General features: G+C 38.8%; 1 protein-coding gene across 1 annotated transcript in view; it reads right to left on the bottom strand.

The window, feature by feature from the left end:
- Positions 1-14,558, bottom strand: part of TENM4 (teneurin transmembrane protein 4) — a 355,419-nt gene that overhangs the window by 178,071 nt on the left and 162,790 nt on the right. Inside the window, exons 6-7 of the mRNA XM_050901618.1 lie at positions 10,572-10,742; positions 5,364-5,578 (exon numbers count right to left, since the gene is read on the bottom strand). Of these exons, the coding sequence (XP_050757575.1) occupies positions 5,364-5,578; positions 10,572-10,742 (386 nt within the window). The remainder of the gene's footprint in view (positions 1-5,363; positions 5,579-10,571; positions 10,743-14,558) is intronic.

A 14,558-nucleotide genomic window follows, 5' to 3' on the forward strand; every position in this document is an offset into this window, starting at 1 on the left:
CTGCAATAATTGTATTTTGACTGGTAAAACATTAATGGGACAAGTCAGATACAAGCTTAGCAGACATCACAAACGTTAAGTGAACCTTATCTAATCTGACTTTTATCGTGTGTTTAGGAACAGGACATCTTGCGAGCAGAATCCAGCAGCTGAGGCACAGCTTAGCTTTTCTATTCCCTGACTTCACTTGGCTTTGCCTCTCTCATCCAGTTGGTCAAATAAGCTTGTAGTTTTTGGCAGGAAGGAGGAAAACAGGCAGAAAGAAACACCACCACTTATTTTTGTACCAGTAAATGTTGCTGCACTGAATGGTTGCTGAGTGTTGGCTGAGTGTGGCAACAGTATTTAGGCTTCTTATCCCTTTTGACTTTACTGTAGCAAAATTTGCGTGCTTCTGTTACATTATTAAGTAAGTTGTCTGGTATGGTCTTCAAAGTCAACCAAGATAAGGACTGGATGACATGTTCTTTCCTCTGTAGTCATTGCTAAGTTAAAAAAAAAATTAGAAGTGTTTATTTCCAACAACATTTTGAGAAATAAGCTATATATGACATAGCTTGCACATGAAATGACAAAATTTGTCCCTAGAGTATTTTAATTACTGTATTTTTAATTATTTATTTACATGAAATAAGTTTTGAGCCTTGCTTTAATTTTTTTGCTATATTTCAGTATAGAGAGCTCTCAAATTTGGTGCTGAACTGTCTTTTGAGAACGTAAAAGCTGGCACACTTGCGAAGGGCGTTCCTTTTGGGTGTCTATCGAAGTTAGCTTTGTCAGAGACAGAGTTTCTGTTTTGAAAAAAATATAATGTAAATACAAATTATAAAAATATACAATATAAAATATAAAATAAAAAAACAATGTAAATACAAAATCTAAAAATATATAATTAAAAATGTAAGGGTTTTTTTTGACAAAAATATAATGATTTAGTGATTATAAGTTTAAGAGAATACTAGTGACAGGTTGGTTCGAATGACACTTTGAGAGCCAGATATTTGAGCCACTCTGAGGATGAGCTATTGCCTAGGCTGATTCCTCATCAGGTCTCAGTGTGGCCATGACTGACACCGCTGAGAAGAGCAGTGACAGCGGACATCACGGTGCCGTCTGGTTGCTGGGAATGTCTCAGTGGAGTTGAGTTTGACTGAGGAACACATTGGCCACATGTACTGAAGAAGTTAAAACTGGTAAGAGAAAAACCTACATATTTCCATTTCCATTTTGGAGCATGATGGAACAGATTGACCAGTTTTTTAAAAGGTAACTGCAGACACCATAGGTGAAGTTCACCTCACCAAGTGCTGACATCTCCGTGGCAGCTTGAATTAGTTTTCTAGAACCACTGGACTGCAGTCAAAGAAAGAGACACTTCTAGAATGCAATCTGCCTCATCCTAAAATTGACATCTAAGAAATGTCCCGTGAATTGTGCCTTATGAGCATCCATTTCTTGCTACATGCTAGATGTAGATGCTTAAAGCTTAGTGAGATGAAAACAATTTCAAGGCACCCAGCTACAGTGAGCTGCTGTTGTTACAGTCCAATCTGGGTTACGCTTACTTGGGGCTTCCTGCCAAAAGTAAAAGTTTATTTTTATAAATATTTGCAAGATGCTGCTGCGGATGTTGATGACTTTGCAAAGTTACTAGCTACTAGTTGTAAATATTAATTGAACCACAAATGGATTGTGCTTTATTGCATTTTAATACATTCAGAGATTTTTAATATGCAATTAGAGTCAGTGCAAGCAAGGAAATCGTAGATAAAATACCATGTTAATCAATTCAAATTGTATAAATGGAAAAATGCCTCCCACAAGCTGTGATGGCCAATCCCTAAAATTTATGATTTAACAAAATTTGGACTAGGTTAAAAAGAGTTTAAAAAATGATTTGATCTAGGAAGATTAAATCTAATAGACCGTAATAAAATTGTGTAACTTTTATTATGATTTGTTGAGAAGAATGAGAAGAAATGCCTTTAGTTAACAGTAAACTATTCCAGGCTTCTGCAGGCTCTATTTCTAATTTGGAGCTTGCATATTCTTCCTACTTATTAGTGTCCACGGTTGTTGGCAGCCTCGACTAGAAGACAGATCACCACAGGCAGAGAAAGTTTCCCAAAGAGAATCTGGAATAGTTTGTTGTTTTAGCATGGATAAATATGACTTTTAACATTTTACCAAATTCAGGAATATATACTAAGGGTCTACGGCCTTGGGATCCGTTCAAAGATCCTGAAGGAATAGACTATGTTAAGGCTCACACTACAGAAGATGGATTATCTAAACAGAAGAAATATCTAATTATCTAACACAGAAGAAAACCTGATTATCAGCTAGAATTTTACTACTGCCATCAACTAGATAGGCTGGGGAAAAATAATTGACCCTTTATTAAATTCTTCTGGGGGAGACTGTATCACTGCTCTAACACACATTTTGCCGAAGTCTTGTTCATGAAATTCCCTACAAAATTTGGAAATATAAAACTCATTGGGTAGATTTATGAGGTGCAGCAGATACTCTGGATTATGCAAAAGAAAAGATTAGATTTGTGTAATATATATTAACTATGAGAGAACAAGTTAACAATTTCAACACAGAAAACAGGTTACGTATTTAATGACTCCGAAGACTCCTAAGACTAATAAACTATGGTGAGATTAAACATCATATAAAACTATACACAACGAGAACAATGTTTTAATTGACAGCAGGTTTATAAAATAATAAATCTAGGAAAAGGGATAATTTAAAAACTAAATTAAATATTAACAAGTAATAAATCAATATTGATTCAATATCTGCAGCTTCATTAAGTTATTTCTTCAGAACAGGATGGGTTTTGTGATCTGTTTCTATTAGTGTACAATGATTTTTATTGTTTGAATAAAAATGTCCCTCTGGTCATTTTTGGTGATGTTTTGGTCCAGATGATGATTTTTTTATATACTTGGCAGCTCTCAATTAGTGGCTACACAAAAAGCAGCAGTTACAAGGATTCTGAGCAAGTGCATTGCCTCTTCCAGCATGTAATATTGACAAACATGTGCCACATCCCACATTCAACATCTCGTTCTCAGCTGAGACTTCAATTGACACACAACCACGCTGTTTTAAATGGGAAAGGTCCTGACACTGACAAACCACTCAGAATATCCCAGCAAAAATGTGGTTAAAGAAAAAACAGCAGCAATGGTGAATCAGTGTGGGCTTCTTAATTGCTTAAAACATTACCATGGTTGGGTATGGTGCCCTGCTACATTTAAAGATTTTGCTTTAAGTTCAATAGACTTGAGGTTTAGGTGTTAAATTTTACATTTGTTATTTAAACAATTGAAACTATTCATATAATAACTCCTGTTCCATTACAGAAATTAATAATGATAATAAACAAGTAAAATCAGTACAGACTTCTGATCTACAGTTAGTATTACATGACTATGACTCGAGTTTTTATTTAAATAATACAGGAGTTTTAAGTTTTAAATGTTTGAATCTCCCTGTAAAAAGAGACTGATTAAAAATGGGCAATTACAGCACTACTGTGTCACTGAATTTATGACCTGCTGATCCTATTGAAATATTTTAATTCTGCAGAAAAGTAGGCAGAGAAAGTGTAGATTTATGACACCTCTTTGACATAAATGAGTTGCAGGTGTGTTAATATGTAGAAAATACCATATTACCCAGAAAGATTGTAATAAACATATTTGTTTGTTCAAAAACAAAACAAAGGCAGGGCATTTCTATAAATCTCAAATAGTTGTGTTGGTTGCTAGGCTTTTCAGTTAATAGTGGAGGGCAAGGGTAGAAGTTACAACATTAATATAAACTTGGTAATACTTTGATAACTTGCTGATGCAAGTGGGAGTAAGATGCTTTGCATTGCCAATGACAGTTATGACCTAATGTATTCATCAATCTGGTTAAGACCAGCCTAGAAACTGAAATGGAAAGTAGAGAAAATAATGTACAAAATCCTTATTTAAGGGGATGGTTCTTCGGAGCTTTTCCCAGAAAGTGATTTCTTGACATGGCTTTTGCCAAGGTGTGCCAAGAAAAGCAACCGCTTTCATTTTATTCCTACAGAATAACAACTATATCTTGATTTCTGCCTAAGCAAGCCAGTGGCTTTCTGTAAAAACTTGATTTTGTTTGGTTATACACCAACTACTGGGCCCTGACCAATCTCAGTCTAACCTGACAGTCAACATGCATAATGTGAAGAGTTGGCTCAAGGCATTTCAGCACAGAAGTCAAAAGTGAATCTTGCTCCCACGAGGGTGAGCGACTGGGGTCTTGCTGCTCCTACCATGAGAGGGGAAAGGCAGAAGCTGTGTCCTGGTTTCGGCTGGGACAGAGTTAACTTTCTTTTTAGTAGCTGGTACAGTGCTGTGTTTTGGATTTAGTGTGAGAATGATGTTGATAACACGCTGAGGTTTTAGTTGTTGCTGAGTAGCGCTTATCTTAAGCCAAGGCCTTTTCAGTTTCCCATGCTCTGCCAGCAAGCAGGTGGGCAAGGAGCTGGGAGGGAGCAGAGCCGGGGCAGCTGACCTGAACTAGCCAAAGGGGTATTCCATACCATGGAACGTCATGCCCAGTATATAAACTGGGGGGAGTTGGCCAGGCAGTGCGGATCACAGCTCGGGAACTAACTGGGCATCGGTCAGTGGGTGGTGAGCAATTGCATTGTGCATCACTGGTTTTTTCCTTCCCCCCCTTCCTTTTTTTGTCATATTCCTTTTCATTACTATTATTATTATATTTCATTATTACTATTGTTAGTATTATATTTTACTTTAGTTATTAAACTGTTCTTATCTCAACCCACGAGTTTTACTGTTTTTTCCTTTGCTTTCCTCCTCCTCACCCCACTGGGAGGGGGGAGGGGGAAGCGGCTGCGTGGTGCTGAGTTGCTGGCTGGGGTTAAACCACGACAAGCTGAAAGAGGGAGACAGACCTGCGATACACGAGACTGCTTAAGAGATGATTCTTTTTGATGCAGTTTGAGTCTGGCTGCTGCTGCAAGGGGCACTGGATGGAGAAGGTAGTATCTCATACCGCTAGGAGCAACCAGCTGATACCCCCAGTGACCACCAGCCCACAAAACCCTTTTCCTCCTCTGGCAGCTTGCTGCCTTAGGCAACTGCCTCCTTCGCCTGTGCCTACAGCCCACCAGGTTAATGTGTGTAAATTTTGCAATTGTCACTTGATTATCTTTCTCTGGATAGATGACCTTAACATCTTGCAAGCATGCAACAAATTCTTGAAAGAAATAGTTGAAATAAAACAATAGGCCATAAGGACATACAATTTAAGACAACTATTATTTAATTGAAATGAGGTCCCATTACCTGTGTATGTGATGGTGGGAGGCCTTTTCTGCCATAGATGCCAACCAGAGCAGCCTTTCCTAAAGACACATTGAATTTCAGATGCACTGGGTGGTCGATGAACACCTGAGATCTCCAAAAGATACCAGGAGGGATCTTCTGTGTGGCTCGTCTGCCAACATCAATTTCTCCGGAGTCTATAAAACTGTCGTCTGGAAAGAAACTACTGGGCTTTCCTGCCAAAACACAGGAACAAAAATCTTGGATTAGCCTTAGATCCTAAAAGTAATCCAATCATACTGGTATCTCTGACACTGATCTTGAGAAACAGTCTATTAGTGTCCTGAGGTCTTCAGAGTACTTTGTCTAGCCAATCCATATGATTATGGGAGGAAAACTGGCAGGGTTATTCCTGGCTTCAGTAACTGTTTTGTTTGAAATCATAAACATGGAAGAGCAACCTGGAGAAAAATGGCCTTTTGTTTAAATTGTACCGTCAGAGAGTGTGTAATCACATTCTGAAGATAAGAATAAATCATCTGACATTATATCCTAAATGAATATAAGTTCACGGATGGAGAAGTCATCATTAAATTAGCAAAGAGAAGTGTAGTAAGAGTGAGGTGGACATGTGTCACAGAATGGAATGGTAGTGTGGAGAACAGCAGCATGAACGACGCCTAAGTGGGGAAAGGAAAATGTTTCTCTATTAAATTAATTCTTGACAGTGGTAACAGTATTTGAAATTTGTTCAACAGTCCAAAAAAACTTAAAGAAAAAAAAGGACTAAGAAAAATGAAGGAAATCATACCCTGCACTTGAGTAACATCTACTAAGAAACATGGGAGGTTTTAATTGGGTTTCAATACAACCTGTAAAGTGTGTTATGATTATCCATCTTCTTTCAGAAGACAAGAAAATGGAGGCATCTGTTTCTTAAAGTGACCACCAGGTTGGAGAGCCGGGGTATCCAGAAGGCAATCAGTACATGCCATAATGTCCAAGGGAGTCAGCAGGGAGCTCGGCATCCCTGGAAACCACATCTGAGAAATTCCAGGTTAGAAACTCATACACTCACAGTTCTCAAAACTGGTGACCGCTTCGAAAAATCTGGACCCAAAGGAAGCCCAGGGAATGAGGGGCAGGATGAAAAATAAAATGCCAGAATGTTGCCTTTTCAGCCTTTGCTATAAGCAGTGGCCACAGCTTTACCTGCAGTGCATAAAGATGATGAAGGCGGCAACTGCTTAGCAAACAGCCTTTATTTAAGGACACTTCTGGTTGAAAAGTATGCAGTAAAGATTTGGCTTTAGTAAGGAGAGCATCACGTCACCAACAAGGACTAATTATTAATTTTAGAAATTCAAATAGATTTGTTATCTCTGTGCCCTTACAGCACACTAGTCTGTGTTTCACAGATCAAGCAATTCTAACAAAATGAGAACGAAACTTTCAGGAACATACAATCTTTTGTAGGAAAATCACATTGCGAGGTTTTTTTCTTCCAGAACCTACATTTGAGAAATGGGAAACAAAAATATCTTTTCCCACCCATCATGAATTCAAGTCAAACAGTCTTAGAATTTACTTGCCATGTTGAAAAGGTGATTGGTAGAACAACCTGTCATTTTATTGTTTCAAATTATGATATTTCCTTTAATATTACATAATATTAATTATAATATTTCCTTAAACTTGTCCATGTATCATCCCAACATAAACTCTCCAGGAGAAACAGATGTAAATTGTGGGCTGTCTCTGAAAATCCATATAGAATTTATATGCATATTAACTGGTACCAAAAGAAGTCTCTGAAGGTGTTTCTTTGTAGGATGGATAATTTTCCTCTCCTTTTTTTTTTTTAACTTATGTAAAACTTTTTAGCAGAACTTTTGGTCCCAATAAGACTAACCCCTGATTTAAAGCTAGCAACTGCTTAAGTACACTGTTGGAGAGGGACTTGATGGCATGTTTCATTTCTGTGCTATCTTGTGGCAGAAGTGTTATGCATAACAGCACAGTCCAGAAAGCAAAGGGTGTATACATGTTCACAGGAAAAAAGCTACTGGTAGTTTTAAAAGATCCTCATTTATCTTTGTTCATCGCATTCAAATAAATACAGGGGGAAAATCTGCTGACTTTTTATCCTTTTTTAGTCAAAGTGTATATTAATAGAGATAATCAGAAGCAGCTTAGGTAAATGGACGTTCTTTCCAAATCATTTTGTGCTGATAGAGTACAACTGTACAATGAAAATCAACTAGCTTGATTCCGAAGGGGATTACTTTATCAACTGGATTGTTAATATTTATTTGGCATACTAAAAATTACTTTCCACACTGTCAGGATTAAAGGAAACAGTTCCCATGTCTTCATGCAAAGTTTCTTATTCCATTATTGTAAGATGAAAAGATTTGGGTTTTTATTAAAAAAGAGCTAAAGACATCACATGTTTTCATTCAAATGAAGGATATATTTTTCTGATTACTACTGACATGTTTTATAGATTCTCAGAAATTCAGATGAAAACCTAAAGTATTTGATATGCACCCTGATTGTTCATTAATAAAGATGGTACATCGGAGTGAATGAGGGAAGGTGTGAATTTAATATAATAGATGTTGCTATGCAAGAGATAGCCTGGAGAAAATGAGCACAGTATGTATTCTGCCTGCACAGAGAGCAGCGCTTGCTCATGCGAGCAAAAATGCTTCTGTGATTGCATAAGACAATTTCACAGACATAATTGTTTGTACACACAATTACAAAGTTTATGTCTCCTCTTGGTGGACAGTTGTATGTCTGAGAAGCTGATATCCTAAGAGCTGTTAAATCACGTTGCCAGTGGTTGACATTTATCCTGATGCAGAAGTCCAAAGAGAGGCTTTCTTCACCAGGCTGAATTCAGCCCCTGAAATCCATCCATGTTCCATCAGTTTTAGCCTACAGTAAGATCAGGCCCTATGGACTGGATACTTCATAAAGAAAGTACAATCAGAAAGCCATTTCAGCTTCTAATCAGAAATTAGGTTTTAATCAGAATATCTGACTCCTTAAAATTAACTTCAGGTCTGAATTCTTAATTGGGCTGTCAATTACTTTGCTCTTTCCACACATTACCTTGAACTTTTTAGTTGCCGTAGCAACTATTCCTAATTTATTTGGATATCAAAATGAATTATTTCATTTCAGGCCTTGCTGAATCGGCTTGTATTTTTGACAGCAAGGTACCCTGACTCATCAAAACACTTAAGAACACACTTACAGTTCTCTGACTTCAATCGCAGTTAATTACACGCTTAAACGTAAGCATGTGATTAAGTGCTTTGCTAAACAGGGATGGGCTTAAACACAGGAAAATACTGTGCTGGAGCACAGCCACAGATGAGAAGGAATGACTGTTACTGAGACTTGGCAAGACATCGGTAATGCTTCATTCAGATCAGCTGTAAGGATATTCTAACACATTCCAGCCTATTTCATTGGGATCAAGAAGACTTTCAAATATATTTCAATCCATTTTTTAATAAATTTCAACCACATACTTTCTGGTTTAGAACAGCAGCCATGCAATGCTGCTAGTCCAGAATTAGTTGCATAGTCACCTGATGAGGAGAGAGATGCATTTTAAGGCTGGGCGGTGTTACTCCTGCAATAAAGATGTTGTCCTGATGTGTTTTTTAGTCAGGACAAGATATTCTCCTCTAAAGCCTACAGATTCCCTAAGATCTATACAAAGCACTAACTTGAGGGGTCTTCTAATAACATAACTAGGGTATTTCCCAGATTTCTCTTTTAGCAGAGCTTTCTGGCAGCAATTAAAACTTCTCCTGATGTCACTGTAAGCATGGCTGAAAAAGAAATCAAGTGGAGGTCTTTGATTTGGACGGCAGCTTTGGAGACATCCATTTATTTTCATTTTGACTTCCATTTATTTTCATTTTGACTTTTAAAAGGAAATGGACAGATCAAAACTAGACGTTTCAAAAATAAAACATATGGCAAGTCAGAGCGGAAAAAAAAAGCATCTGTCATGAAGTACTTTTGAATACAACAGCAGGGATATCTGCACCTTGCTGTACTGTCTAGTAAGGTTTGCTGAGAATAACCTACTTTTAGCTGATTTTTCCTTGTAGCAACTTGATGTCAGCCACCAGTTGCTAGTAAATACACTGTTTTAAGGAACACACATAATTATGGCCTTTATTTGGACTAATAAAGACAGATAAGCTCTTAAAGAAAAAAATGCTACAATTAATTTAAATTGAACATGTAAACATAGGCTCTCAGCCAAAGTCTAGGGAACTCTGTGGAAACTTTTGAGTTCAATGAGTTGCCAGAACAGTAGCATACTTCTTATCTCTTATCCACAAAACTTCCTCCCCTAAAATAACTACCAAAAATAGCCAAGGACTGCAATTTTACTGGAGTCTGTTAACCTCGTATAAAGAAGCTTGATACACAAACAAAAGAGCTTTCTGAAAATTCGAATTTCTCATTTCTCCAGCTAAGTCTTGGGAGGGATGAAATGCCTCTCCTTTGCAGAGCTTACAGGTACTTTTGGCAGTGCTGCCTCTATACAAAGCACAGTAAGATGTAAAACTGCTGGATAATGCACTGCTGAATTGATGACCCATCAGTTGCTTCTAATTTCAGTTAAAATTGCAAGCTGTCGACATCGTGACACTTTGTGGAGAATAGGCCTTTTATCTGGCTACTTTTGCAAAGAGATGTCCAACTCCGGAGTGCCAAAACTTACAGTGTAATAGTTCTTAGTAAATATTTTGGTCCTCAAAACATTTGGTAGTAGGTGGCAACGAGTAGGCAAACCCAAACATTTTTGTACTGTTGTAGAGAAAGCTTGATCCAATGCTCCAGGAATCGTTTAATTTTCAAGACACAATTTTTTCCCATGAAAACAGCCACTCAAGGCAGGGTTTTCATGACGGCTTCCTGTAGCCTGTGAGATATGGTACAGATGGTTCCACCTTGAGAATGCCTTAGATGTGTGGTGAGGGTTGCACACAGTTTTATCACATTAGTGGACATCAGAAGGGTATGAAACTTAGAAACATATGGAAACAAGACCGACAACTACTAGTTCTAGACGTGAAAGACTGGAAAAAGGACCTGATGATGGCAGCATTGAGGGTAATGGAACATGAGACTGGATGGCTGGAGTTCAGAGGCAGACAGAAGACTCACAACATGGACACACACCAACCATACCTTCACTGGTTCCTTTGCCTTTCCTGTCAGGTAACTCTAACCCTGTGCCCCCCGAGGGATATAAGGAGACGTCCGTTGGCACTGGCCAACTGCTGGCTGTGTCTTCCGTGATTTCATACATCTGCCCTTCCATCGGCTGCAGGTGCCAGTTTAGGCCAAACAGGTGCATGGCTGTGGTGAGCAATGAGAAAAGTCATCTTTTTCTGTTTGGGAGAGTTTCAGAACTACAGGGGCACTTTCTAAACCCTCGCTTCACTGCCTTATTAGTGGTCATTGCTTTAGGACAAGAATGGGATTAATGTAATTAGACAGCCCCTGCTGCTTCTACCATACCAACTCCCTAGGTCCTTCCACCCACTTAAACTTGTTTTGGATCACCTGTACCAATCCACTCTGCTTTTTCCAGTAGAGCCACTCCTGACTGATGGTTTGCATGAGAGAATAACCAGGCACAGTGTTTCAGAAAGCTCCCAAGGCTGGGGTGACAATGCAGTGAACACAGAAATACAAGGAGTATTATTTATCAACATACCAATAAATCCCAGGAAACTGCACTCTGGTTTGTTTTGCTGTATTCATAGCATATTATATAGCTTCTTTCCCCCCCCCCCCCCCCCCCACCAATTACACACAGAAGCTCTTATAGACATCTCTGACAGTTTTTCCTGAATAAGATCAAGTGAAAACTAAGGCAATTTAAGATCCATCTTGCACACATGCCTTTGTGCTCAGCACCAGGAATGCGAGCGACTATGACTGAGCGCTCCTTAGTACAACTCAGCTTCTACTATCCAGATCAAAGATACCAAGATTTGAAAAGAAGCAGCACCATTTAGATTTGCGTGATATCAGGGCATAGCTCTCTGTAGGTTTCTGGGCCATGCAAAGTCATCCAGTGCACACGTGAATCTATTTCAAGGCATTACATAAAGACAAGTGAAGTTAAGGAACAAGACAGAATACTTAAAAAGCAAGCACACATATGAGGAGTATGGAAAATCATATGCTTATACAACTAATACTTGCCCCTTGAAAATATAAAGCAAAAGAAAGTGGCTTCCCATATCGGTTCTTCCATCCTCAACATAAACATTTCATACTCAATCAGGATCCAGTTTAGCTTCAGGCTCTACACAGCTAAATGATCCGATATTTGCTGCACTTGGAATGACATTTCTTTTTTAAGGGAACACCTTGATATTTTATGCTATAATTTCTCCAGGAAACTGTACAACGGCACTAGCATCACAGCCATTTAACATAAACAAAACCAGTAAAGAAATAGAGCATTTCCATTGCCTATAGTTCTCTTTTTATGCATAAAGATACATGTGAGCTTGGCAAACACTGTCAGGGACAAGTGGTTAGTTTATTTAAACCTGTGCATCAGGAACAATCTTTTCAAGATGACTGAAAATTAATCTGAGTAGTTCGCCAAAACCAGCATGTTTAGGCAATTTAGCAAAATCAGTGATTTTTTTTCACTTCAGTCTCAATTAGGTCACCTATCATTTACTAACATGAATAAGCTTGTCTTTGCACTACTACATCACAAAACACAATGAGAGCAAAACTCTCCTTTTACCATGTAAGCAGGGACTGGGTTTATTAATAAAGTCTTAACCTTAAGAAAGAAAATACTCTCCTAAAACTCCCAAACAACAAGGAAGCACAGCAAGGAAGGTCTCCCGAGGACCTGTTCAAAACTCAAATATTTTTATACAGATACACATACCAAGAAGGAATGCCACCAACACAACTGGTAATTCAACCAGGATACGTTAGGCAGAGGGGCCAGTATTTTCATCTGAAAGGAGTATATTTACTTGGCAGAGAAACTGTGCAAGGGAAGAGAGGAAATCAGACTGGGAGCAAGGAATTTGCATCAAGCATTTGGCATTGCTATGCTTGCATAATATCTTTGTGTTTATACGGCCCTCATCATCAGAGTGCCTGGGCACTTCATAGCTATTAACCTTATAAAACCTCATCAGGTAGGAATCTGTTATTCCTACTTCACAGAAAGGAAAAAGAGAACTACAGCAGATTAAAGGACTGACTCAGTTCACTTGTTCGGCCATTAAAATGCGATCGTGTGTTAATTCACTTAACTTACTCTATGCTCACAGGTTCACAAGCCCTAACAGGCATTTCATGCACCCCTCCACCAACAGTTTTTATGCTAAGCTCAGTACCGGATGCTACCTGAGAATGTCATCCAGGCTGGACCTCTCCATGGACCAGAGTGTTACTCAGGTGCTGCTGAGCTGTTACAGAGCTCAGGGGCTTAGGTGCTCTGAGCACGTGCAAGTTCCCATGTTTAACCACACGGACGTTTGTAGTTCCAAGCAGAATGAAAACTGTACTGTTCACTCCTCCAAACTCAGGCAATCCTAGACAGCAAGCAGTCCGGATGCCTCTGCTGACCCTAAGTGCTTTATCTCGACTCCATCTACCAGATGTCTTCATATTACAATGACTTGCATGAGCTTATACTGGGCATCACTGGTTCAGGCAGGAATTGAGCCAGTGGTTGTTTTTTTCACTACACCGTTTGACTTGCTCTGTCCTTTGGATATGACAGTCTAAGCGCCACACAAACTCTTAGGAACACATTGAAAGGCCATTGTTTCCCCGAAAGGACATTGCTTCCGCTCCTCTCCTTAGGAGGAATTTGTTGTTTGTAGATCATTATTTACTGCAAGAAAATGAAGGTGAAGAACTCAGCAGTGGTTTGGGTGAAAACATCTGAGAGGAAACGTCTTATGAAGGGAACATCTTGCTTCAGTGTAACGACAGAACTGGTAGCCTGGAAGTGCTACAGCTTTTTTGCACATTATCCGTCCCCTTGAGCAAGTGAATCTACCATTCCATGTCACCATTCATTCCTAAGCATTTGCAAAGTGTCTTGCAATGTCCCACCACAGAAAATATGACAGAATTATCTGTAACATAGATACTGTGTTATCACACAGAGATAAAAGGCTTGCATTAATATGTTAACATTTGTCTTTGGTTAATAGATTTTGCCTAAAGCAAAAGGCTTCTTGTGTACATTGATCCCATCATCACACATATCATAAAATCAAAGAATCACAGAATGGTTTGGGTTGGAAGGGACCTTTAAAGATCATCTAGTTCCAACTCCCCTGCCATGGGCAGGGACACCTTCCACTAAACCAGGTTGCTCAAAGCCCCATCCAGCCTGGCCTTGAACACTTCCAGGAAGGGGGCATCCACAACTTCTCTGGGCAACCTGTTCCAGTGTTTTACTATCCTCATAGTAAAGAATTCCTTATATCTAGTGTAAATCTACCCTCTTTTCATTTAAAACCATTACCTCTTGTCCTGTCACTACAAGCCCTGGTAAAAAGTCTCTCTCCATCTTTCTTATAAGCCCCCTTTAAGTATTGAAAGGCTGTAAGAAGGTCTCCAATGATGACCCATGAGAATGAGACCTACGGACACCATGCATACAAAAGAGCAAAAATCTGAGAAACACAGAGAATTATTTGAAAAGCATTTTGATTACTAAGTGGCTTAAAAAGAATTCAGAAAACGGAGTGCAAAAGCTTGGAGCTAGTGCTCTATTCAGGGTTTCTGATTCGATGTTTCTAAGCACAAAATAACAGCCTATAAATATTCCCATCCATAAGGCAAACAGACATCATGCAATTTCTGCTGCAGGTAGGTAAGAACCAGAAAAGCCTTCCTGAAACTAGAACAAAGAGTCTGATTTACTTTGGAAACACACTCTGGTAGCAGGTATGTTATTAGGAAATCACCTGATTAAGTGTTTATCATTACTATCTTCCAGATACCAATAGTGTCTGATTGGCAAGCTGGTGGAAGATTCATTCTTCTGCTTGCTCCCCCTAACTGCCATACTCATGCTAAAAAGTCAAGTAGTAACAGCAGTGGATGTTTTGGGTCTCTACATCTCAGTGGGATATGTAAAACTGTTGATGCATACAGTTGTTTAAAGGT

Source organism: Gymnogyps californianus, chromosome 1 (genome assembly GCF_018139145.2).
Source record: "Gymnogyps californianus isolate 813 chromosome 1, ASM1813914v2, whole genome shotgun sequence".
Lineage (NCBI taxonomy): Eukaryota > Metazoa > Chordata > Aves > Accipitriformes > Cathartidae > Gymnogyps > Gymnogyps californianus.